Below are 25811 nucleotides of genomic sequence, written 5' to 3' on the forward strand. Positions count from 1 at the left end.
AACCCATCAGAAACTGGCAGAACTGAGCATCTGCGTCAGGGACAAACAGCCCCTGTGTTTCTCTCTCCCCATCACTCTCTGGATCTCTGGTCTTCTCCTCTCTGCCTGTTAGTTCCTTCTCTGCTCCCTTGGAGGAGCTGGACCGCGGCCACGAGTTGCTTCAAGGTTGATTCATTCTAGCTTAGGGACCCCACAGCGAGCGTCCCTTGACCAATCTCAGTGCGAGCAGCTGCAGGGGAAGGCATGAGGGTGCATAGCCTGAGTCCCAGGGGCCGGGGGCTGGACAGACACACATCGGCGTCTCTAACACTGCCTCTGGGCCTTCCTCCTACCCTTGCCCCCATCCATCAGCTACTGCCTCTGACCTCTCTCTCCTCAGGGTCTTTGCTTTCTTTCCCTCCCTGTTGTTCCTGTCCTGGACTGGCCTTGACTCTATTTCTGCTGGCCGGGGGCAGCAGCCTCTTGACAATTTCCATGCCCCCATTATTTCCCCTAACCTATGCTTCACATCAGAAGGATCATCCTAGACAGAAATTGAACATGGGATATTTCTGCCCAAAGTGCTGTGTCTCTGTCATCATTAGAATGAAGTTCTGAGTCAGGCCCCTTCCTGACCACCTCAGGCTGCACTGCCCGGTGACACAGGCTATCTGGTATTCCCCAGACCCCTGCCCTCTTTCCTCTGAGCTTTGGAGTCTGCTGTCCTCTCAGCTTGCAAAGCCCCACCGCACTTTCCCCAGGTCCCGGCTGAAACCTTCCTTGGCCTGGCCTCTTTCTTCTGTGACCTTTCCACCTTACTGCTCTGCTGTCCCATCCCTTTAACACTTCTGTTCTTGGCATTGTGTATTGGAAATGTTCATTTGTATCATTGTTGAAAATGATCAATAATTGTGATATGACTAAATCCTAGATTCTACAGTCTCTACTCACTTTGGGGCAAAGGGGACATAAGCTACAAGATAAACACAAGTAAATATAAAATACTCTTAAGAATGCCTGCTGTAGCACCTAAAATAAACACGAGTTTATTGAACTCACATTCCAGCTGTATAACATGAGACTACCGTACCATACATCAAAATAAATTCTAGATGGATTAAAGAATAGTCATAAATTCACAAAATGTATAATAAGGTAATAAAATTTTAAAATAATATACGAGTTAGTGTAAAATCAAAAATTAAATCACAAAGTCTTTGGGAAGAAATATTTGTAAGGTCTTTGAAATAAAGACACCTTCCTCGAGAAAATAAATAGTGAAGGAATGTGTGGACAAATCTCAATACCCAATAAAATAAAAAGCCTCTGTAGGTGACAATGCGTGGAAAATACAATTAAAAGATAAATATCGAACTATGAAAAATATGTCAGAAATTATGATAGACCCCAGGATTAATATCCTTATACCATAGTAAGAGCTCATAAGAATTTCTGTCAATACGAGGACATTTTAACCTTGTGTAACTAGTGAATAAGAGATGCAAAGAGTGTCATAGGTTAATCAGAAATGAAGACTAAAATAAAGCGAATGGATTCTCTGTTGGACTGTTGGTGGGAGTGAAGGACACACAGGCCCTTTCCTGTCAGTCATTTGTCCAGTGCTAGAATTCTTTTTCTAGGAAGGGCATCATTCAAAATGTAAACAAAGATATTTATGCCAACTTGATCTGTTCATTTTTATTTATAATAACAAATATCCACAGGGAATATATCATTAAAAATAAATTATTCTGGCCGGGCATGGTGGCTCACACCCATAATCCCAGCACTTTGGGAGGCTGCGGTGGGTGTATCACGAGGTCAGGAGATCGAGACCATCCTGGCCAACACAGTGAAACCCCATCTCTACTAAAAATGCAAAAAATAAGCCAGGCGTGTTGGCTCACACCTGTAGTCCCAGCTACTCGGGAGGCTGAGGCAGGAGAATCGCTTGAAGCCAGGAAGCAGAGGCTGCAGTGAGCCGAGATCGCACCCCTGCACTCCAACCTGGGCAACAGAGCGAGACTCCGTCTCTAAATAAATAAATAAATAAATAAATAAAAATAAATTATTTTAACCACACGTAAGATTATGCAAACTTCAAAATTACCTTAAGAGAGGTATCTATGAATGTTGGGAAACATTTGTAATATAACATTACTTGAAAAGTTTGGCTGGGTGCAGTGGTTCACACCTGTAATCCCAGCACTTTGGAAGGCGGTGGATCGCTTGAACCGAGAAGTTTGAGACCAGGTTGGACAATATGGCGAAACCTTGTTTCTGCAAAAAATACAAATATTAGCCAGGCGTGGCGGTGCATACTTGTGGTCTCAGCTACTCAGGAGGTTGAGGCAGGAGGATCGCATAAGCCCAGAAGGCGGCGATTGCAGTGAGCCATGATTGCGTCCCTGCACTCCAGCCTGGGCGACAGAGAGAAACGCTGTCTCAGAAAAAGAAAAAAGGTTAATCTAAAATGAGATAGATAGATACTGCCCCCTGCCGCCGAGACAGAGTCTTGCTCTGTTGCTCTGGGCCGTGGAGCACCGTGGCGCCATCTTGGCTCACTGTAACCTCCGCGTCTCCGGGTTAAGCAGTTTTCCTGCCTCAGCCTCCGGAGTAGCTGGGATTACAGGCGCATGCCACCACACCCAGCTAATTTTTTATTTTGTATTTTGTATTTTCTGTAGAGACGGTGTTTCACCATGTTGGCCAGGCTGGTCTTGAACTCCTGACCTCGTGGTCCACCTGCCTCGGCCTCCCAAAATGCTGGGATTACATGAGTGAGCTACCACACCCGGCTGAGATATATAATTTGATCTCAATATAACTTAGAAAAAAGAAAAGAAAAAAAGATTGAGAGGATAAAGGTAAAATATTAATTCTGGGTGCCCTTTGGTGGTAGAGTTGGGGATGACATTTTAGTTTCGTGTACTTTGTATACATTCCATATTCTCTGTACTGAGCATGTGCTATTTGTAATCGGAAATTTTAAAAGACCCCTAATTGTATGGTGCTCTCTCGGTCTCAGTTCACTACAGCTCAGCTACTCACCCATTGAATCATTTTTCCTTCCTGTAACCTGGTTGCCTTATCCTTAAAATGAGACTAGCAATAGCTTTCCTGTGAGAAGCAAGTGGAATTTGTACAGTTGCACCAATATTTTTGAAAAGGCAAAGATTGACAGCAGTAATGAGTCGGACGATGGTACTACTTATGCCAAATATATTTCCTAACTTGTAAAAATAGTATCTGAAGTAGGAACCGAGTGTGCTGTTTCATCCCGTCATCTGGGATATTATTTCTTTTTTTTTTTTTTTTTTTTTTTTTTTTTTTTTGAGACAGAGTCTCGCTCTGTCGCCCAGGCTGGAGTGCAGTGGCGGGATCTCAGCTCACTGCAAGCTCCACCTCCCGGGTTCACGCCATTCTCCTGCCGCAGCCTCCCGAGTAGCTGGGACTACAGAGGCCCGCCACCTCGCCCAGCTAGTTTTTTGTATTTTTTAGTAGAGATGGGGTTTCACCGTGTTACCCAGGATGGTCTCGATCTTCTGACCTCGTGATCCGCCCGTCTCGGCCTCCCAAAGTGCTGGGATTACAGGCTTGAGCCACCGCGCCTGGCCTGGGATATTATTTCTCTGCCTTCCTTTTGTGAATCTGTCTGTCTGTGCTCAGCTCCTCCCTGGGGCCTCACCTCTGCCCTCTGTTTGTGCAGCCCTCCCCGACATCCCCTGGCGTGGCCGCGTGGAAAGGCACCCAGAGGCCACCCCATGAAGGAAATGCACAGAGCTTGTTTTGTAAATAAATGACTGTTTCGTGGAGGTACCACATCAAGGGAGAGAGACAAGACCAGAAACCGGGAGATGGACCAGGCACAGTGGCTCACGCCTGTAATCCTAGCACTTTGGGAGGTGGAGGCAGGTGAATCACCTGAGGGCAGGAGTTTAAGACCAGTCTGGGCAACATGGTGAAACTCCATCTCTACTAAAAATACAAAAATTAGCCAGGCGTGGTGGCGAGTGCCTGTAGTCCCAGCTACTCGGGAGGCTGAGACAGGAGAAGTGTTTGAACCTGGGAGGTGGAGATTCCAGTGAACTGAGATCGTGCCATTGCAATCCAGCCTGGGCAACAGAGGGATAATCCATCTCAAAAAAAAAAGAAAGAAAGAAAAGAAACGAAACTAGGAGATGGAACCAGAAAGGCGGTAGGATGGACCAATGAGGCTAGAGAAGCTGAGAGTTTGAACAAGACACAAATAGCTGAGCCAAGGCAGTTCAAGATTTTGGGAGGCATTGCCTCTTTTGGAGAGATCTCTGTTTTTGGTTTGTTTGTTTGTTTGTTTTGTTTTGTTTCATTTTTTGCACAGGACAACACATTCCCTAGTACTGGGTACTGAGTTGAACCTAGCATAACAGAAGTGGTCACTCACATCCCTTTGGTTGAGAACTTGTTAGTGCACTAACAATATTCACCTCATGTGCCAGTGGGAGTTAATAATCATGAGCTAACCTGAAATTTCGAATGACATTTGGAATTTTCTTAAGCAAGGCAATTTCAGATCATTGGTGGTTCCTGGACTGCCTAAAGGAAGGGGATTTTCCACATCATCCTTTTGATGGAAGAGACTGAAAATGTTGAATGCACTCAAATTCTCCTGTATCTGTGACTTTCAATCATTTAATCACCAAAATCTTATTATCCTTCTGCCTCCAGGCTTCCTAGCAGAGGGTGCAAGTGTATTAAATGAAGGAAACACACGGATTCTAAATTCAAATGTGGGTACAGACCTTCCTGGCTTCTCATTACCTCTCTGAGAGCCTGGGTACGCTCAGATTTTCCCATCTTCCTTTCTTCGTGCTTAGCAGAGACCACGTGCTCTTAGAACAGTTACGAACCACCGGGTTAGACCTAAGTTCAACAAATCGCTCTGCACAGATGGGTAAATACATCTCACAGTCCTTACAGGGCAGCCAGGAAGGCACTGATCACGCTGAACCAGGCTCCTGACCCCGAGATTCAGGGGCAGTGAGGGGCACCCTCTTGGCTTGCCTTGCTCTGTTTCTTTCTACCATGGACAACAAATTTTGTATTGGCTACAGGCTGTGAAACATCAGATATGTTTTCCCTAGAGTTTGTGGTGCTTCTGTTCAGGGAACTTTTTGGTTTTCTTATTTCTTATGAAAAACGTTCAGCATTTACAGATGTAAAGAGAGTATGTCACAAGCCTCTGTCTTAAGTCGGTTTCCCTGGAAACAGCCTCTGAAGCAGAGGTTTGGGAGCAGGTGGTTTTCTGTGGAGAGTCCCCATCTGCTGGGAAGGGAGGGAAGCAGGAGAGGGCTGGGGAAGGAATTGGGCCACAGAGCAGGCTCAGCAAGGACTCAGCCATCCCAGAATTTTGGAACTGAGATGGCCCTGCAGGGATTTCTCCTGCTTTGGGACAAGGAGAGAAGATGGACGTTTACATCCTCTCATTGTCTGGATGTGAGCTGTCCCTAGAGAGGGATCTTTAGCTATCATATGCTAAAGGTGAGGGATTCAGCTAAGAGCTGGCCTCAGCCAACAGTGCCAGCATCTGGGGTGTCCTTACGGGGAGAGCAAGGCCACACCCAGCAGCATCCCCTCCACTGAGGGGACAATGTGCACACGAGGCCCATCTTGCCCTCTCTCTGCCTACACCCACTGCTCCCCTTTGTTTTTGTGTTTTAACACATTTTTGAAGTGTGTATATATTTTTAGACAGGGTCTCACTCTGTTGCCCAGGCTGGAGTGCAGTGATGCAATCATAGCTCACCACAACTTCGAACTCCTGGGCTCAAACCATCCTTCCACCTCAGCCCTCAAATAGCTGGGACTGCAGGCATGCGCCACCAAGCCCAGCTAATTTTTAAATTTTTAGTAGAGACAGGGTCTCACCGTGTTGTCCAGGCTGATTTCCAACTCCTGGGCTCAGGCAATCCACCTGCCTTGGCTTCCCAAAGTGCTGGGATTACAGGCGTGAGCCACCGTGCACAGGAGAAGTGTAATTTATGTACCGTAAAATCCACTCATTTCGAATGTACAATCGAATGATTTTCAGTAAATTGGCCGAGTTGTGCAACCATCACCTGAATCCAGTTTTAGAACATTTTCATCACCCTAATGGCACACACACTTTTTAAAATTATGTCTGGTAGATTTTGAAGCAAATCACGTTTAGTGAGGTTTCAGCTCAATGAAGTTCTTAGCTAGAAGATCTTGGCAGATGTAACTAACTAAAAGCTATTTCCAAAGAGAATGACTCCAGCTCCCTGTGTTAAGTGGTTTATTCCCTGAGGTCGTCTAAGAATACCACATCTGACAAAGGGCTGCATGCTTTAGAGTTCTTCCACTTTATTCTTCAAGAGGAGAACCCGTGTCAGAGACGGGGACTGTTTAAACAGATACGGATGTGCGCGAGACAGCAGGTGTTAAAAGAGGAAGGGTATGTGGAAAAGGAGGCATGGCCCTGATGAGAGGTCATCTTGGTATGTCACCAGAAAATAGGAAGAGTAAAGACAAAGATTGAACAAGTAACCAAGACAAGACCGGGCGTGGTGGCTCACGCCTATAATCCCAGCACTTTGGGAGGCCGAGGCAGGCAGATCGCTTAAGGTCAGGAGTTTGAGACCAGCCTGGTTGGCCAACATGATGAAACCCCGTCTCTACTAAAAATACAAAAATTAGCCGGGCATGGTGGCAGGCACCTGTAATCTTAGCTACTTGGGAGGCTGAGGCAGGAGAATCACTCGAACCCAGGAGGCGGAGGTTGCAGTGAGCCAAGATCACGCCATTGTCCTCCAGCCTGGGTGACAGGGTGAGACCCTGTCTCAAAAAAAAAAAAAAAAAAAAAAAAAAGAAAAGAAAAAGGAAACAAAGACAAGGGAAAACTGGGCTATTTCTAAGGTTGTGTAAAAATCTGCCTTCATTTGGCACATTTCTGCTCCTGTTGATGAAATAATGGGCTATAAAAAAAGAGAAGAATGCACTTAAAAAATAGGAATAGATCACATACCATAAAATTCGTCCTTTCAAGTTGTACAACTCAGTGGTTTTTAGTATGTTCATAGAGTTGGACAACCATCACCACTACAGAACTTCAGAACATTCCTATCACCCCCAAAACGACCTCTAAACTCACTAGCAGTCCCTATTCCTCTTTCCTTCCCAGCATCTGGCAGCCGTGAATCTACATTCTCTCTAAAGATTTGCCTGTTCTGGGCGGGGCACAGTGGCTTACGCCTGTAATCTCAGCACTTTGGGAGGCCAAGGCAGGCAGATCACTTGAGGTCAGGAGTTCAAGACCAGACTGGTCAACATGGTGAAACCCCGTCTCTACTAAAAATATAAAAATTAGCTAGATGTGGTCGCGCGGGCCTGTAATCCTAGCTACTCCGAAGGCTGAGACAGGAGAATGGCTTGAACCTGGGAGGCGGAGGTTGCAGTGAGCTGAGATCGCACCACTGCACTCCAGCCTGGGTGACAGAGTGAGACTCCGTTTCAAAAAAAAAATTTTTTTGCCTGTTCTGGATATTTCATATAAATGGGATCATATAATATGTGGCCTTTTGTGTCTGGTTCCTTCCCTTAGCATAATGTTTTCAATGTGTTTCTCATGCTGTCGTTTGTATCGGTACTGCATTTCTTTTTATGGCTAAAATATGCCATATATGGATGATGTAAATATACCACATTTTGTTTTTCCATTCATCAATTGATAGACATTTGGGTTGTTTCTACTTTTTGGCTATTATGAACAATTCTGCTATGAACGTTGATACACAAGTTTTTGTATGAATGTGTGTTTTCAGATCACACAGGTATATACTTAAAGAATGAAATTGCTAGGTCATCCCATAATGCTGTAGCTTCACTTCTTGAGAAATTGCTAAACTGTTTTCCATCGTGGCTGCCCCATTTTACATTTCCACCAGCAATGGGTGAGGTTCCACTTTCTCTACATTCTTATTGCCAACACTCGTTATTTTCCTTTTTGCTGTTTTGGTTTTAAATTGTAGCTGTACTAGTGTGTGTGAGGCAGAAAGGCATATTTTAAAAAACACACTGACAGCAAAGAAAGGCGAAGCTTAAAAACAAAAGTCAGGGCACAGTGGCTCACACCTGTAATCCCAGCACTTTCAGAGGCTGAAGTGGGAGGATCACTTGAGACCAGGAATTCAAGAGCAGCCTGGGCGACATTGTGAGAGCTGGTCTCTACAAAAATAAAAAATTAAAAAAATTAGCCAGGCATGGCAGCTCATGCCTGTAATCCCAGCTACTCATGAGGATAAGGGAGAAGGATCGCTTGAACCCAGGAGTTCAAGGCTGTGGTTAGCTGTGGTCACGCCACTGTACTCCAGCCTGGGCAACACAGTGCGTCCCTGTCTCTAAAAACAACAAAACAAGTCAGGTTCTTGCTTGAGGCTCTCAGTTCCATGCCCACGAAACTTCATTCTTTGTGCTCAGGGATCAGGTGTAGTGGTCGTGGCTGCTGAGAGCCACTGTCATTCATAGAACCATGGGAATGTCCATTCTGGACTCCCTCATTGAACAGGCTCTGCTGTATTTTTTAAGACCCAGGTTGACCAAAGCTTATAGTTATTTTCAAATAACATAAACACATGCGCGCATGAACATGTGCGCACGTGCGCGTGCACACACACGCAAACTAGAATACTAGAAACAGAATGTGCTGAGGGGAATCAGACAGGTCAACAATTCTGGTAGCACTGAAGAAAGCATCTCTATCTAAGGTCCCTTTCGTGAGTTTTTCAAGTGTTGCTACATATGGATTCTTGTTGTAGTTTTGTTTTTCCAAATGCAAGAACTCTTGACAATTTTCTATTTTTCTTTTTTGAGACGGAGTTTCACTCTTGTTGACCAGGCTGGAGTGCAATGGTATGATCTCAGCTCACCACAGCCTCCGCCACCCGGGTTCAAGAGATTCTTCTGCCTCAGCCTCCCAAGTAATTGGGGTTACAGGTGCCTGCCACCACGCCCGGCTAATTTTTGGTATTTTTAGTAGAGATGGGGTTTTACCATGTTGGCCAGGCTGGTCTCAAACTCCTGACCTCAGTCGATCCATGCGCTTCGGCCTCCCAAAGTGCTGGGATCACAGGCGTGAGCTACTGTGCCTGGCCAGTGAAATCCGACAACTTTCTTCCAGAATACCACAACTCAAGAACAGTCACTTAGTTGAAAGTATGTCCCAGGACCCCTTTGGTATTTAGACAACATCTTAGGCTTCTAATTGGTTTTGCATCAAAGTGTTTTTGTCATCAAAGATACATTTAATATTTGTCCTGATGCCGACTGTATTTGTCCCGATGCCTATGTTACCTGTAAAGCTATTAAAAAGTTACTGAATCTCAAATCTGTCCACTTGAGGCTAACATGTTTTAGAAGAGCTTGACAGAAATTGGGGGGACATGGGAACGTTAGGCTTATTGTTTAGAAATGTGAGTTTTCGGCCGGGCGCGGTGGCTCAAGCCTATAATCTCAGCACTTTGGGAGGCCAAGACGGGTGGATCACGGGGTCAGGAGATTGAGACCATCCTGGCTAACAAGGTGAAACCCCGTCTCTACTAAAAAAAAAAAAAAAAAAAAAAAATACAAAAAACTAGCCAGGTGTGGTGACAGTGAGCCGCAATCCGGCCACTGCACTCCAGCCTGGGCAACAGAGCGAGACTGCATCTCAAAAAAAAAGAAAAAAGAAATGTGAGTTTTCTATGCTGTACATTTCCATCCACATTACAGGAAAATATTTCGGGGGTCTCTGAGCAGACTGCTCCTGGAACACCTTCTCTTTCTTGCTTCCCTGACCTTGCCGTCTCAGATCCTGTTCTACTTCTCGTTCCTGTTCTCTTTCCACATTATTTTTTCTGCCATCTGCTTTCCCTTCTGTAATCGTGACCAGAGCTACTGAGGAAAGGAGTGTTTCACAGGAAACAGCATGAGGCCATGTCCTTGTGCCACACGGAACTGTGTGACGGGGGCGGGGGTGAGCCACACCACAGCTGAAGGCATCGCTTTCCTCATCTTGACATGGGGGGTTTAACTAAAAGGCGTCTGAGGTTCCTGCATTTTAGAGAACAGATCAGTTTATCCTTCTGATACTACAACAGTGTCATTAGTTGGGGTTAAAGGAACCCTAGAAGCAGAAAGCCCCTGTTTTATGGTTCTCCAAAGAAACAGCCAATAGGATATATAGAGATAGACAAATAGATGGAGAAAGAGTTTTTTTTGTTTGTTTAATTCTTTTTGTTAATTAGTTTGATTTTTGAGATGGAGTCTCACTTTGTTACCCAGGCTGGAGTGAAGTGGCCCGATCTCGGCTCACTGCAACCTCCGCCTCCCAGGTTCAAGCGATTCTCCTGCCTCAGCCTCCTGAGTAGCTGAGACTACAGGCACACACCACCACGCCCAGCTAATTTTTGTATTTTTAGTAGAGACGGGGTTTCACCATGTTGGCCAGGATGGTCTTGATCTCCTGACCTCGTGTTCCACCCGCCTCCGCCTCCCAAAGTGCTGGGATTACAGGCGTTTGTTTTTTTAAGAGACAAGGTCTCACTCTGTCACCCAGGCTGGAGTGCAGTGGTGTAATCATAGCTCATTACAGCCTTGAACTCCTGGGTGCAAACAATCCTCCTGTCTCAGTGTCTTGAAGAGCTGGGACTACAGGTGTGCACCACCACATCTGGCCAATTATTTTTATTTTTTGAAGAGACGGTGGAGGGGAGCAGGGACTGGTCTTGCTATGTTGCCCAGGCTGGTCTTGAACTCCTGGCTTCAAGCGATCCTCTTGCCTTGGCTTCCCAGAGTGCTAGGATTATAGGCATGTGCCACTGCACCTAGCCAGAAAGAGATTTACTAATATAAACAATGGTGACAGAGGTTGATGGGTCCCGAGATCTGCAGTTGGCAAGCTGGACATCCCAGAGAGCTGATGGTGTGAGTTTCAGTCTGAAAGCCTTGAGTCCTGGGAAGAGCGCTTATTTCAGTTCAAGTCTAAAGGCAGGAAGAATCCAGTGTCCCAGCTTTAAAGTAGTCAAGCAGGAGGGGTCCCCTCATATTTGGGGTGGGGGATACCCTTTTATGTTCCGTCCAGGTCTTTGAATGAGGCCCACTCTCATTAGGGAAGTTAAATCTGCTATACTTTGTCTACCGATTTAAATGTTAATCTCATCCAAAAAGCAGACACACTCATCCAGAAAAATGTGTGACCAAATATTTGACCACTGTGGCCTATTCAAGTTCCATAAAATTAACGCTCACGGCCCCAGCCAGGATGCAGCGAAGGGATGCTAAGAAGCCATTCCGGAATTTGGTCTGGCCAGAACAATGCGATTTTATTCCTCTCTTCACCCTCCACAGCTCATGGTGTTTAAATTCTTCCTGTTCTTTGTGTTAAAAATTGTTCAAAAGCAAGCATGCTTAGTGTCCTTCAGAATAGTCTCAATCAGAAATAAATTTGTCAAGGGTCTCTTGTAAAACCTCAGTGGCAGGGAGCCATCATGTGCTAAGACATTGAGAATAAAGAAGGGGAAGAATGCATGAAACTCATGCGGTTGCAGGCATGAACCAGGGACTTGGACTCTGGCTGGAGGGATGCTGAGGGTTGGGAGGAGCCCACGGGCAGGGATGGGGGCACTGGTGTTTGACTCAGAGTTTTCCTTGAGCACCGTTGAAAAACTTGAAAAGACAAGAGTTACTGGAAAAGGCTTGCTTTGTGGAACCAGAAAAAAACACTGGTAGCTGCTGTAAGCTTTGGGTTTTGGGGTCCTCAGTTGACCAGAGTAACTCATCTGTTGAGAAGGACAGTAGCTAGTCCCACAGCTCACCAGAAGATGCTTTTTACCGTGTCCTGCCTGGAAAGCTCCTGCTGACAAGTGTACATAGCAGGGAGAGCCCCGAAATGTCCATCAGTCCATCAGCGAGGACTGATAATAAGCAAAGCAAAATTAGCCAGTCGTGGTGGTGCACACCTGTAGTCCCAGCTATTCGAGAGGCTGAGACAGGAGGATCGCTTGAGCCTAGGAGTTCAAGGCTGCAGTGAGCTATGATTGTAGCACTGCATGGCAGCCTGAGTGACAGAGTGTTCTGATGAAAACAGAGGAAGAAATCTTAAGGGGTTGAGGAGGCTGCAAATTCTTTCTATGGCTTCTGTTTCTCTGTTCAATTTGATTGTAATGAATGAGTGTTTCTACAATTACTTTAATTAGTGATTGGTTTTTATAGAGAGACAGTTGCAAGTGTAAAAGCATGAACTTTAGGTCTAACCATGCTCCACACCTTGACTGACCGTCTTTGCTGGAGGGCAGCTCCTAAATTTTGGGCGTGATGCCCAGGAGGTATTCAAAATTACAACCTAAATTTCAGGACAGCAACATGGTTGCTGTTCATTCTTTGGGAACCGTGCTATCCATCCTTAGTAAACCTTATAAATATTGGGGGAGAAAACTTTGTCATTTTTTTAACATTAAGGCTAGTGCATACTATTAATTAATACAAACATAATGTGGTTTTATAGGTTGTTAAAAATGTTGTCTTTGATCATGTTGCAGTGTTCTCATTTGGTGTCACGTCGTGTCTTATTTTCCTCTATACTAAATGTGGAGGATGAATGTGTAGGTGCTAGAAAGTTAAAAAAGAAAAAAATCCATTGTAAGAATGGCTTTTGTCCAATAAGGGGACTGGAACACATGAAAAGTGTGGTTTGTTTTTTTTCATGGAGTCTCGCTCTGTTGCCCAGGCTGGAGCGCAGTGGCACAATCTCTGCTCACTGCACCTTCTGCCTCCTGGGCTCAAGCAATTCTCCTGTCTCAGCCTCCCGAGTAGCTGGGATTACACGTGCCCACCACCACACTAAATTTTGTATTACAGGTGCCACCAACACGTGGCTAATTTTTGTGTTTTCAATAGAAAATACAAAAAAAAGTTTCACCGTGTTGGCCAGGCTGTTCCCAAACTCCTGACCGCAAGTGAGCCACCTGCTTCGGCCTCCCAAAGTGCTGGGATGACAAGTGTGAGCCACTGCGCCCGGCCAGAAAGTGTGTTTTAAAAGCTGCCTACACCATAGCCATGAGTAGAGGTTTTGTTCTATTCTCAGGTTGCAGCCATTTGAGCTGAGTGAGAAGGAGCCAAGGACCGTAGATGCTTACCTGGAATGTCTGGCAGCTGGTCTGTTTCCTCATCTTAATTCTAAAAGAGCACGTCAATTGACAAAGCCATTTCAGCACATACTGTACATTTGTGCAATAACAAGGGAAGGCTTTAGAACTGTTAGCTGTCAAAATTCACAACTGACAAATTGCCATGGTTTAATTGCTTTTTTTTCCCCAGGCACTGATTATGTGTGTTTTGATTACCCCACCCTGTCCATGTGGCACAGATTGGGCTATGCCATTGCCAGCCAGTTGTCCCCACCCAGGGGTCACCCCATGCGCACATGCTGTGCCGTATCACTCACTCACCCTTTAGCAGACCATTCTAAATGGTTTTCTGGCATGATTTTTGACATGGATGATTATTAAAATGTGCTGACGGGTTCTTTTGTTTAGATGTGACCTTTGATTGCAGAGGGAAGTCACCAAATCTTGTCTGCTCGGGGTCCCTGCACAAAGCCAGGACCAGCCAGGTGGGACAGCCGTTCCCTGGGAGGGCTGGGGGCTCCAGAATGTTCTTCTGAGTGTGGGGCGCGCACTCCAAGCTAAAAGGCCAAACTCAGAGCAGAAGAGGCCAGGAGGAGAGACCATTGGTGAAATAAGGGTACAACGTGCAAACCACTATCAAGGTTAAGGGGTGGGGAAAGTCAAGAATGAATGAATGAATGAATGATGAATGAAGTAGAAGTTGAGGGAGGATTGTCTCAGCAGCCAGTCAACTAAAGGAAGTAGGCAGGCCAGATGCCGTGGCTCACACCTGTAATCCCAACACTTTGGGAGTCCGAGGTGGGCAAATCACCTGAGGTCAGAAATTTGAGACCAGCCTGGCCAACATGACAAAACCCCGTCTCTACTAAAAATACAAAAGCTGGCTGGGCATGGTGGCACATGCCTGTAATTCCAGCTACTCAGGATGCTGAGGCTGGAGAATTGCCGGAGCCCGGGAAGTGGAGGTAGCAGTGAGTCGAGAGATCACGCCACTGCCTTCCATCCTGGGTGATGGAGTGAGACTCTGTCTCCTCCAATAAAATAAAATAAAGGAGGTAGGCTTCAGAAGGCTTCTGTCGTGAGCTTCATGCTGCATGCTTTGAGAATTTACATGGCTGCTTAAGGTCACTATACCCAGCTAGACCACACCCCACTCACTATGCAGTTTTGTGCAAAATATTTATTCATTTGTTTATTATTCTAGAGACAGAGTCTTGCTCTGTCACCCATGCTGGAGTGAGTGGCACGATCATAGTTCACTGCAGCCTCCAACTCCTACCTCAAATGATCCTTCCATCTCAGCCTCCCAAAGTGCTAGGATTATAGGAATACCACCCTGCTCAGCCATCATCTTTCTTTAGTCAGCAAATACTTGGTTCACTTATTCTCTGTGTAAGGACCATGTCAGGCTCTGGGTAAATAGTGGTAAATGAGGCAGGCATGGCCCTGCCTTCCTGGAGTTCACAGTCTGGGATAGGGTGGGACAGGAGGAGCCTGACCCAAGTAACTCTGCTAACACCTAAGTATAACTGGTGTGTGCTATGCAGAAAGACAGGTGCTAAGAGCGAATGTATTGAGGGGTCTGATCTGATCTAGGGGTCAGGAAAGGCATCTCTGTACTAACGACCTTCAAGCTAGGACCTAAGCAATGAGTACGGGTAGAAAGACAAAAATGTGTGAGGGCTCTGCAGGTCCCAGCCTGAGCAGCCGGCACGGAGCCGGGGAGCCATGCAGTGGGCGGCTGGGGCCATGCGCCTTTGTCAGTGCTACCGATAGAAAGTAAACCCAGAAGCCACTGAGACTTCACCAACAAAGGCAGTGAGTCAAGTTTTGCAAGGTTGAGCAATAGACAGGCAATCTTTGTTTCATCTTTGCTCTTTCAAAGGCATTGTTAGGTCTTTCTTGGATTATCTTTTTTTTTTTTTTTTTTTTTTTTTTGAGATGAAGTCTTGCTCTGTCACCCAGGCTGGAGTGCGGTGGCACAATCTCGGCTCACCGCAATCGCCGCCTCCCAGGTTTTCAAGCGATTCTCCCACCTCAGCCTCCCGAGTAGCTGGGATTACAGGCACCCACCGTCATGCCTGGCTAACTTTTGTATTTTTGCAGAGACAGGGTTTCACCATATTGGCCAGTCTGGTCTCGAACTCGTGACTTCAGGTGACCTGTCCACCTCGGCCTCCCAGAGTGCTAGGATTACAGGCGTGAGCCACCGTGCTGGCCAGATTGTCTAAATGCATGTGCCTACCCACACTTGCGCTAGAGGAGTTTCAGTGAGATCCCCATTGGCTGAGAAACACTAGAACAAATGTAAATACTATAAATAATGTGTACACATGGACCTAGCATGTGGGAGACTCGGGAGGGTAGAAGGGGGACGAAGGATGAGAAATTACCTAATGGGGACAAGGCACACTCTTTGAGTGATGGTTACACTAAAAGTCAGACTTCACCACTACAGTATTTCCATGTAACAAGCTGCACTTGTCCCCCTTATATTTGTCCAAATAAAAAAATATATACACATACTAAACATACGCATAATAAACTCCCATTAAAACTGAACAAAGGAATTAAAGGCATCTTTTAGGCTTGTCATAGAATCAGGGTCCTATCAATTTGTCTTCACATTCTGAATCTCTCGAGCATATGTAATTGCATAATTGTTCTCCATAAGTTTTTAGTAGAGTCACTGACCCAAGAGAGACCAGGATGTGCCTACAGCCACTGGCAGTTTCCTTCCCCGGGAGCCACTGGTCTTACGAACTGTCTGTAACCAAGTCATATTCCGAGGCCTATGACAGCCATCTCCTGTCTCTTCCACTTGTCATCTACTCAAGGAATATCAAATGACTTTAGTATCAAAAAAAGTATAATTGAAAAACAATTGGCCGGGCATGGTGGCTCACGCCTGTAATCCCAGCACTTTGGGAGGCTGAGGCGAGCAGATCGCAAGGTCAAGAGATCGAGATCATCCTGGCCAACATGGTGAAACCCCATCTCGACTAAAAATTAGCTGGGCGTGGTGGCGCGCGCCTATAGTCCCAGATACTCGGGAGACTGAGGCTGGAGAATCACTTGAACCTGGGAGGCGGAGGTTGCAGTGAGCAGAGGTCGCGCCATACCGCATGCCAAGTACAATCTTCCTAACTGGACTAATTGTAGAATGGCCAATATGTGACCATCAAAGAGCTAATTACAAAATATTTTCAAAAATTCATACATTCAAGAACATCTGTTAGTATAAAGCTCATGCTGGCTGTGTGCTACCAGAAGGTCACTAGCTGGGGCTATGCCATGTCAGTGACTGGTTTATTAACCTAGGACATTTCATGCTAGGTTGATGGCTCTGACCCTCATCTTACAAGTCCTCATTAAACTAAAAGGTTATAGAGAGATACCTAATTAATGCAGACATCACAATGCTCAGCTGTGAGATTTTTTCCAAATACCATCCCACCTGTGTGGTCCTTGGGATCTTAGAACCGGCTGCTTCACCCTTCTCTCTGGAATGCTGTTCCCCGACCACACGTGGCTGCCTCGTTCGTGTCGTTCAGAGGAGCCGTTACTGAGTGCACTAAACAGTGACTGTACCAGCCGCCCACTAGACTGTTTCACCTCTCCACCCAGCATTTCTAACCCTCTGGCACTTTCAAATGTATCTATTTGTTCATTAATCTACTCATTTTCTTTCTCTCCCTCTCCTACTGGAATAGAAAAGTTGTATGTGTTGGCGATTCAACGTGAATAAATGTGGTTTACCCTCTTGGAATACAAAAAATTAAAATGACTTGTCATTAACTTATCATCTTTGGAATGTGAACAGGTGCTTTGAGTTAGATGGGATTAGCTATTTTCTGTTGAAATCTTGATCACGCTAATGATTTCTTGACAAATCCTTTAACTCTTTTTTTATAAGTAATGCAAAAGTAGAATTTCTTTATCAGTCTTGACAAGCAAGTCTCCCAAGGAAAATTAAAGTGTCTTTAGTGCTTTCTTATGCACTGTTTTGGTTTTGTTTGAGACTGAGTTTTGCTCTGTCGCCTAGGCTGGAATGCAGTGGCATGATCTGGGCTCACTGCAACCTCTGCTTCCCGGGTTCAAGTGATTCTCGTGCCTCAGCCTCCTGAGTAGGTGGGATTACAGGCAAACACCACCACACCCAGCTAATTTTTTTATGTTTTGTAGAGATGGGATTTCGCCATGTTGCCCAGGCTGGTCTCAAACTCCTGACCTCAGGTGATTCTCCCGCCTCGGCCTCCCAAAGTGCTGGGATTGCAGGTATGAGCCACCGCGCCCAGCCTGTGCACTGTTTTGGACATAACCACACTCTTCCTGGCCAGCTTTGAAGGGCGGCCGGCTGGAAACTGAGAGGGTAGAGTTAGAAGCAGGTGATAGTAACGAGTCACTGAGGTCCCATCCAGGGCAATTCAAGCTTCTGCCTGGATGGCTAGAAAATCAGTGTCCACCACAGAGCTGGCCGATGTGGATGTGTTGTGTGGAGCAAACCTGAGAGAAGAAAACAGAGAGGAACACAGCAGGGAGCTTGTGACAGCAGCTGCAGACCTCTGTTGAAAGACAGTGGACATATCGAGGAATGGGCCCTTATTCCATGATGCCTCCACCCCAGACCCACTCCACAGATCATAACCCCTCTCGGTGGCATCTCTTTCGGAAATGGGAAACTTTAGGACACCAGCAGCTTAGCATTGACCGTCATCTGAGGCAGCACATCCAGCCTCCACTGCTTGAGTTTCAAAACTCTTCCTGACTCGACTTCATCCTCAACCAGTTGCGTTTTCTAGATACATCAGGCCTCTTCCCGTATCCGCTTCCTTCCTGCCTCTCATGCTCTTCTCCCTAACTCCTGTCTCTCTCAGCCTCCTCTTGCTTTGAGAATCAGCTGCAACGTCTGCAGTTCAACAAGTGCTCTGCTGGACTCCAGAGACACAAAGGTAGTGGAGACACCTCCTCCAGGAAACCTTTCCTCAGCCTTCAGTTTCTCCCTTCTGCCATGTCCAGCCCTGCATCCTGCTAGGGTCACAGGTGGCAAGTCATTTGTCACTGGTGTCTTGACTGTAAACTAGAGCAGCTTCTGTGGCTCCCCAGACAGAACAGTCCTGCACCTCAGGTGGCGGGGTTCTACTGTGTGTGCGTTTAACCCTTCTCTCATGGCCTGTGTTCTCCAAAAGAGTGAGTTCTGGCTGCTTTCACTGGTTCCCCTTTTTCAGTATAATTCCATTTAATGGGCCTTGGCTGCCCTCTGGGCTTCTCTTCACTTAACTAAATACTGCTCCTCCTTTTTAGTTTTATTTCTTATTTTTTTGAGATGGAGTTTCGCTCTTGTTGCCCAGGCTGGAATGCAGTGGTATGATCTTGGCTCACCGCATCCTCCATCTCCCTGGTTCTAGTGATTCTCCTGCCTCACCCTCCCGAGTAGCTGGGATTACAGGAGTGCGCCACCACACCTGGCTGGTTTTTGTATTTTTAGTAGAGATGGGGTTTCACCGTGTTGTCCAGGCTGGTCTTGAACTCCTGACCTCAGGTGATTCACCCACCTCAGCTGCCCAAAATGCTGGGATTACAGGTGTGAGCCACCATGCCCAGCCTGCTCCTCCTTTTAAGACAGCTCAGATCGCCCCCTCCTGCCTCTTCCCAGGGGTCCCTTCCGGGTGCTCTTTTGAAGTCTTCCGGAGCACCTTCACCACTCTGCCTCCCTCCACCGTCAAAGCCATTCACTCCCTAGTTTACTTGGCTGTGTGTGAGTGTGCCGCACTGGACTATGCACCCATTGGAAACAGAGACAGCATACTGTCTGGTTCTGAAAAGGATCATTCCGTGATGTGGTGAAGAAACAAAGCACAATAAGTAGCGAACATGGTGGGTGGGTTTCCCCCAATAAACCTGGAAAAAATGTATAAAGAGAATGTATATTCAAAGACACTTCGCGTGAGTACGGAAGACCCTTTACGTTGCCTGGTGTATTTGTTTGGGCTAATGGAACAGAATACCACAGACTGGGTGGCTTAAACAACAGGCACGTATTTTCTCACAGTTCTGGAGGCTGGAAGTGTAAGATGAGGGTGTCAGCAGGGTTGATTTCTCTTGAGGCCTCTTTCCTTGGCTTGCAGACAGCTGTCTCCTTGCTGAGTCCTGACGTGGTCGTCCTTGTGTGCATGGAATTCCCAGTGTCTCTTCCTCTTTGTGTAAGGACACTGGTCCTATTGGATTAGGGCCCATCCATACGACCTCGTTAAACCTCAGTTACCTCTTCAAAGGCCCTATCTCCAAACACAGTCCGATTCTGAGGTGTACTGGGGGGTCAGAACTTCGCCATATGGATTTTAGGGGTACTCAGTTCAGTCCATAACACCCAGATATGGAGAAGGCAGAATGCCCAGAATCAGAGTGTAACCAAATACATGTGGTTAAATATAGCCAGTCTATTAGATGGAAAGGCGTGTGTTTGTATTTTGGAAACTTCTGAACAGATTGAGGCCTGGAAGATACTGTGAAATGGAATTCTAAGAATAAAGATTTTTAAAAATTATTAAAGTAGGATTTGTTGAAGGAAGAAAATATTGAGGGGAGAGTTGCATGAAATGAAACCTTAATCTCCCAGAAGTGGGTGAGGGAGTCCCCCCAGGAGCAGGGAGTGTGTGTGGGTGGGCACCAAACCTAATGAAGTTATGACGATTATAGGCAGCAGTGTGGGACGATGGACAGCTGCCTTTAGTGGAAAGAGGGAAATCTCAGGTTCAGCCAAGGTGGATCTTGATTGAGGAAAAGATCGAGAAGATGGAAACTAACTTTCTCCAAGCCAGGTTAAAAATGTAAATATCTGCCTTCCGGACCTTGGGGTTTCTCAGTTGAAAAATGCTTTGTTTGTTTGTAGCCTTTCTTCATCACGGCCTACAGATTTCAAGAGTATCTCCCTCTTAGGACTAAATATAAGGAAGAGAAATGCTGCTTAGAAAACACATTTATAAACAGCCTTGCTCTGGGGCCCATTGAGACCGCACAGCCCTTGCAGCGTGCCCCTGTGTCTTCTCCACTCCCCTGGCCTTGTCATAGGGCAGACTTTGTGAATTTCAAAGGTATTTCGAAGGTGAATTTCAAATATTTGATGTGCCACTACTTTCTATTACCCTAGCATCATGGCTAGTATTTCTCAGACTGCTCTCACAGCATTGTACTATTTGGCCTTCTTCATATTATTTTATTACATCTCGCTTCCATACTAGAGTAGAATGGATTGTTGGAGGCTGCTTCCAGCAGTAGCAGAAGTGCTCCCTTTTAATGAATGTGTGGTTGATACTGTTCGAAGACATAAAATACTTTAAATTACAATTAGCAGTAAATTGTAAGATAACAGGATATCTACCAAAATCAGATGGAGAAGTTTTGAATGCATGTAAACAACAGCATGGTTGGCCGAGGACTAACAAGGGATACATTGCATACTGACTCGATTAGACTGCATTGCAGTATACCACTGTGTCATCAGAGCTGAGTTTACTCGGTCCAGCAACTTCAAAATGATGTTATGTTTTTTGACAATTGCTTCTTAATTTGAAAGGATTTGGATCGTGTAAAATTTGGCAGACATACTGAAATTTTACCGAGATTATTATATCAAACGATTTCATATTTGCATATTTAAAATTTGCACACAATACAATAGCATTATACTGTCTTAGGCAAGGAAGATTAGAAACTGAACAACCCTGCTGGGCGCGGTGACTCACGCCTGTAATCCCAGCACTTTGGGAGGCTGAGGCGGGCGGATCACGAGGTCAGAAGATCGAGACCATCCTGGTTAACACGGTGAAACCCCATCTCTACTAAAAATAGAAAAAATTAGCTGGGCGTGGTGGCAGGCGCCTGTAGTCCCAGCTACTAGGGAGGCTGAGGCAGGAGAATGGTGTGAACCTGGGAGGCGGAGCTTGCAGTGAGCTGAGATCATGCCACTGCACTCCAGCCTGGGCAACAGAGCGAGACTCTGTCTCAAAAAAAAAAAAAAAAAAAAAAAAAAAAAGAGAAAAAAAAAAGAAACTGAACAAACCCAAGTTCAATGCAGAGGCAGGTTATTCTAAATAAACTTCAAAGTTGGAATTCAGAAGAGTAGAGAATTTTCGACTATCTCTTCTGTCTTCTCCTTCCTTAATCTTTGCCAGCCTGTTTACCTTTCCAGATCTGCATCCTATGAAGCTGAGCCTCTCTCCTAATAGGTATTATGCCATTGATTCACTGTATTTTTTTTTTTTTTTTTTGAGACAGGGTCTTGGTCCTTCACCCAGACTGGAGCGCAGTGTTGCGATCATAGCTCACTGCAGTCTCAACCACCCTGGCCTCCCAAAGTGCTGGGATTACAGGCATGAGCTACTATGCCCGGCCTCATTTATTCATTTTAATGTATTGATATATTACTATGGTTCTACTCCTTTTCCCCAATCACCTGACCCCTGTCCCTTCTAACTTCATTCTGATGCTTTGCATGTTTTAATTGGGGAACTTCATTTCTGATGTGGAGCTTTCAAACATGCACACAGGAGGCTTGACATAGAAGGTGTCTGACTCAAAAAAAATCTCACAGTCAATCAACTCAGCAACCAAACAGCCAACCTAAGCATGGTCTGCAAGCCTGAAAATGAGACGTGCAGCTTGCCATGTTGCCAAACTTATTTCCCCAGCAGTGATTCTGGGACAGTGTCTACCTCACAACTAGTTTTGTGAATAAGTCAGTGCTGGCTGCCACAACAAAATACCATAGAGATTGGGTTAAACAACAGAAATTTATTTTCTCACCGTTCTGGAGGCCGCAAGTCTAAGATCAAGGTGCTAGCATGGAAAGATTATAGCGAGGGCTCCATTCCTGCCTTGGAGGCAGCTGCCTTCTTGTGTCCTCACATGGTAAAGAGAGAGTTCTGGTCTCCTTCTTCTTACAGGGACACTGATCCCAGCATGGGGCCCCACCCTCTTTTTTTTTTTTTGAGATGGAGTCTTGCTCTGTTGCCCAGGCTAGAATGCAATGGCATGATCTCAGCTCACTGCAACCTCTGCCTCCCAGTTCAAGCACTTCTCCTGCTTCAGCCTCAGGATTACCGGCATCTGCCATCATGCTCAGCTAATTTTTGTATTTTTGTAGAGATGGGTTTTCACCATGTTGGCCAGGCTGGTCTCGAACTCCTGACCTCAGGTGATCTGCCCTCCTCAGCCTCCCAAAGTGCTGGGATTACAGGTATGAGCCACTGTACCCGGCTGCATCCTTTTGACTTCATCTAAACCTAATCACCTCCCAAAGACCCCAGCTCCAAACGCCATCATCACATTGGGAATTAAGTCTTCAGTATATAAATTCTGGGGGACATAAACATTCAGTTCATAACAGTACCATAGGTGTTTGAAATGCAGGCTTAAGGAGAATTTTGAAAAGTACAAAGAGATTTGCAGATTGAAGATATTTTTATTAGTCATAAAAATATATGACAATATCATATTATCGTATTTCTTTATTGGCAGGATTCTAAACTTTCCCCTTGTGCCTCGGTTTCTAAGGAGACCAAATTCTTTCCAAGCAATGTTCAGAAAAATAGAGCCCTGGTGCAATTTGAAATGTAAGAAGCAGAATATTAAATGTGCAGAGCATTGAGACTCTGCAACAGTACATACTACCCTTTGATGCTTTGGTTTTCACTGCATTGCTGACCTATGGCACTGCTGTAAGACAGAAAATATATGCAGATATTTTTATTCAGTAGAATTTATCCATACCTTATATATCACATAATGGGGAAAAAGAGGACCTTGATAGAATGGGAAGCAAGACAGGTAGGTTTTGAGGAAGGCAGAGGGTCGGGCAAGGTTTGGATCATGGGGTCCTAAGGGCAGAAGGTGGTGGGAGCAGTGGAAGGGGTAAGCATTCTTGCCAGAGGTCCTCCAGCAGCTGCAGAGGAGAGGAGACAGTAGCGGGCAGAACGGTGAGAAGCGAGCCCTGGAGACAGCAGTTGGGGAGGCCGCTAATGGAGGGGGGCCTATGTGGAAGGGCACAATCGAAACAGAGCAGAAACAGACATCCCTCCTTCATAGCGAAAGCTGCTTCAATTGCCTCCCACTGGGCATGCTCTCTGGCATGTAATGGGCACCCAGGAAATGTTGAGTGAGTGGTTGAATAAATAATTAAGTGAATGCAGGCTGGGTGCAGTGGCGCATGCCTGTAATCCCAGCACTTGGGGAGGCCAAGGCGGGAGGATCTCTTCAGCCCAGGAGTTTGAGACCAGCCTGAGCAATGTGGTGAAACGCCGTCTCTACTAAAAATACAAAAATTAGCCGGCCGTGGTGGCGCATACCTGTGGTCCCAGCTCCTCAGGAAGCTGAGGTAGGTGGGAGGATCGCTTAAGCCCTGTAGGTCAAGGCTGCAGAGAGCTGTGAGCATGCCACTGCATTCCAGCCTGGGCTGCAGAATGAGACCCTGTCTCAGAAAAAAGAAGAAGAAGAAGTGAATGCCTCCAGGGCACCCAGACTCCCTTTGTCCCTAACAGCAGTCTACCTCTTGTGGTACTTTCTCAAGCTCTGCAAAGTTTCAAATGTTGAAACTTATTGGGGGAAGGTTCTGAGAAATGACAAGTGGAGAGAAGTTGGTGTCAGGAGGAATATCTTGGGCTTTTGGCTTACCTAAGCATGGATCATTTAGACAACATGGTTGTCAAAGTGTAGTTTCTCCCAGTCGTTTCCATTTCTTTTCACTCTTTGAATTGCTTTTTCATTTCTCCTGAGCACCTTTTCTTTCTTATCTAGATTGTCAGTTTGCCTTGGGAATGAAACAGTATCCGAGCGCAATGTTGCCTGCTATGACTCTAGGTAATGGAAGAGACTAGCACATAGGCCTTTCACAGCTGCAGTGGTTGTTTGTTTAGTTTTTTTAGAAGACGGTTTCGGTGGATCAGTTATTGCACATAAATTGTTGTGCCTTGTGGAAAATGAATCCTATCTTTGTGTGTTTGTGTATGAGTGTGTGTTACCCTAGGGCTTGTCTTTTGTTGTATCTATGAAAGCTTTAAGGGTTGTTTTTTAAGCTGCTTTTTGATTTTAGTATTTCAAATCCGTCTCATCTTGTTTTTGAAAAATGTTTCTTTTTTTTTTTTCAGTAGTGTTAATAAATCCCTTGAAATTTATTTCCAAGATGGCTTCCTGATTTGGAGAACACTAGTTGAGTTTGTATTCTAGCTCGTACACTTCGATTATTTTGTTGAACTCAGAGCAGCATAAAATATCAGAGCTGAAAGGTGCCAGAAAGGTTGCCTCCCCAGGGCTTCTTGACCCTTGCCAACCTAGTCCCATGTTGAAAAATGTTTAAAAACGTTAAACGTAATCTGAAATGCAAAGCAAATAAAAAGGATACAGCATCACTAAAATCAAAGCAAAGTGATGAAATACCGTGTTGATTTTTTGCCTGCTTTTTCGTAAATCAGAAGCGGCTTTGAGGTTCTGATCATTCCAAGGGCATGGTCCCACTCACTGCTGACATTGTTGACCAGATTCATCCCCTAATTTTACACATGAAAACATCAAGGTCCAGGGATTCAGGGAGTGTTCATAGCTCAGTATATTAGGAGCAGAACTTGGTCAAAAACCCAGACATCCCGTTGGCAGGCCAGTGTTTTGCCCTCAACACTCTCGGTCATTTAAGGATACTGTCTCATGCAAAGGACACATCTTATTCAGGGTCATCTGCCTGTATCTGAGGATGCTGGTATTCAGGAAGGGTTTTTTTTAAAAAACTTTTTACATCATCACAGCAGAACAGAGGCAAAGGCCTGGACAGACCCCAGGTGTGGCGGGTCCTTGGACCCTGTTTTTTAAAATTTCCTTTACGTTGTTCCAAACATTTGCACTGCTGTGACATGGAAACATTTCCTGGCTATAGCCTCTGAGGAATAGGGGGACAACATCTCAATCTGAAAATGGATTCATTTTTGCAATAAAGTTTGGGTCTTTTATTACATTGGAAGCTTTCCCTTCACAATTCAACAGATCCTCTCGAACTTCTAATATGTTCTTTTTTGCCAGGGTGTCTGGTGGCGAGCTGTTTGACCGGATAGTGGAGAAGGGGTTTTATACAGAGAAGGATGCCAGCACTCTGATCCGCCAAGTCTTGGACGCCGTGTACTATCTCCACAGAATGGGCATCGTCCACAGGGACCTCAAGGTGAGGCCACTGCTGAACAGCGTCCCGCAGCCACTCTGCAGCCCGCGATGCACCCGTCCAAGAGGGCTGATGCCAGTGGGGGCCTGTGGCCGCTCTGATGTAGAGTGGGTGCAACAGATGGTGGGCGTCTGTGTACTTTCATTTGTCAGGGCCTTTGGGATCCAGACCCAGAAGTATCTTGAAAGAAGATGAAGATTCACATGGCTGGCCACTGTTCATGAGATTTTTACAACTATTATGTAGCCAAAGGGTTACAGGGAGGTGGGTTATATATTGCTTCAAGCCCATGTAAGAGATGATTTTGCTCAAGACATGTAGGCTGCAGAAACCCTTCTCTTGGTGCCGTTCCGCAGTACCTTTGCCAATTCCAGTCCCATTTCAGCACAACACACCGTATAAAAGAGAGAGAGCAGTGGCCAGACACCGCGAGAGGAAAGTGAAAGGAAACAGAAGGTAAGCAGATATAG

The 25811-nt window shown here is 45.7% G+C and overlaps 1 protein-coding gene and 1 pseudogene across 4 annotated transcripts in view; one reads left to right on the plus strand and one right to left on the minus strand.

Annotated features, from left to right (window-relative positions):
* The window catches only part of CAMK1D (calcium/calmodulin dependent protein kinase ID), a 491709-nt gene that overhangs the window by 390128 nt on the left and 75770 nt on the right, over positions 1-25811 (plus strand). For all 3 annotated transcript variants that reach the window (XM_050803261.1, XM_050803263.1, XM_050803262.1), the window contains exon 4: positions 25206-25344. In XM_050803261.1, coding sequence (XP_050659218.1) covers positions 25206-25344 — 139 coding nt within the window. The remainder of the gene's footprint in view (positions 1-25205; positions 25345-25811) is intronic.
* LOC126962380 (60S ribosomal protein L6-like) overlaps positions 1-25811 on the minus strand; it is a 693495-nt pseudogene that overhangs the window by 380290 nt on the left and 287394 nt on the right. The gene's annotated exons all lie outside the window — the stretch shown is intronic.

The sequence above is a fragment of the Macaca thibetana genome, chromosome 9 (genome assembly GCF_024542745.1).
Source record: "Macaca thibetana thibetana isolate TM-01 chromosome 9, ASM2454274v1, whole genome shotgun sequence".
NCBI lineage: Eukaryota > Metazoa > Chordata > Mammalia > Primates > Cercopithecidae > Macaca > Macaca thibetana.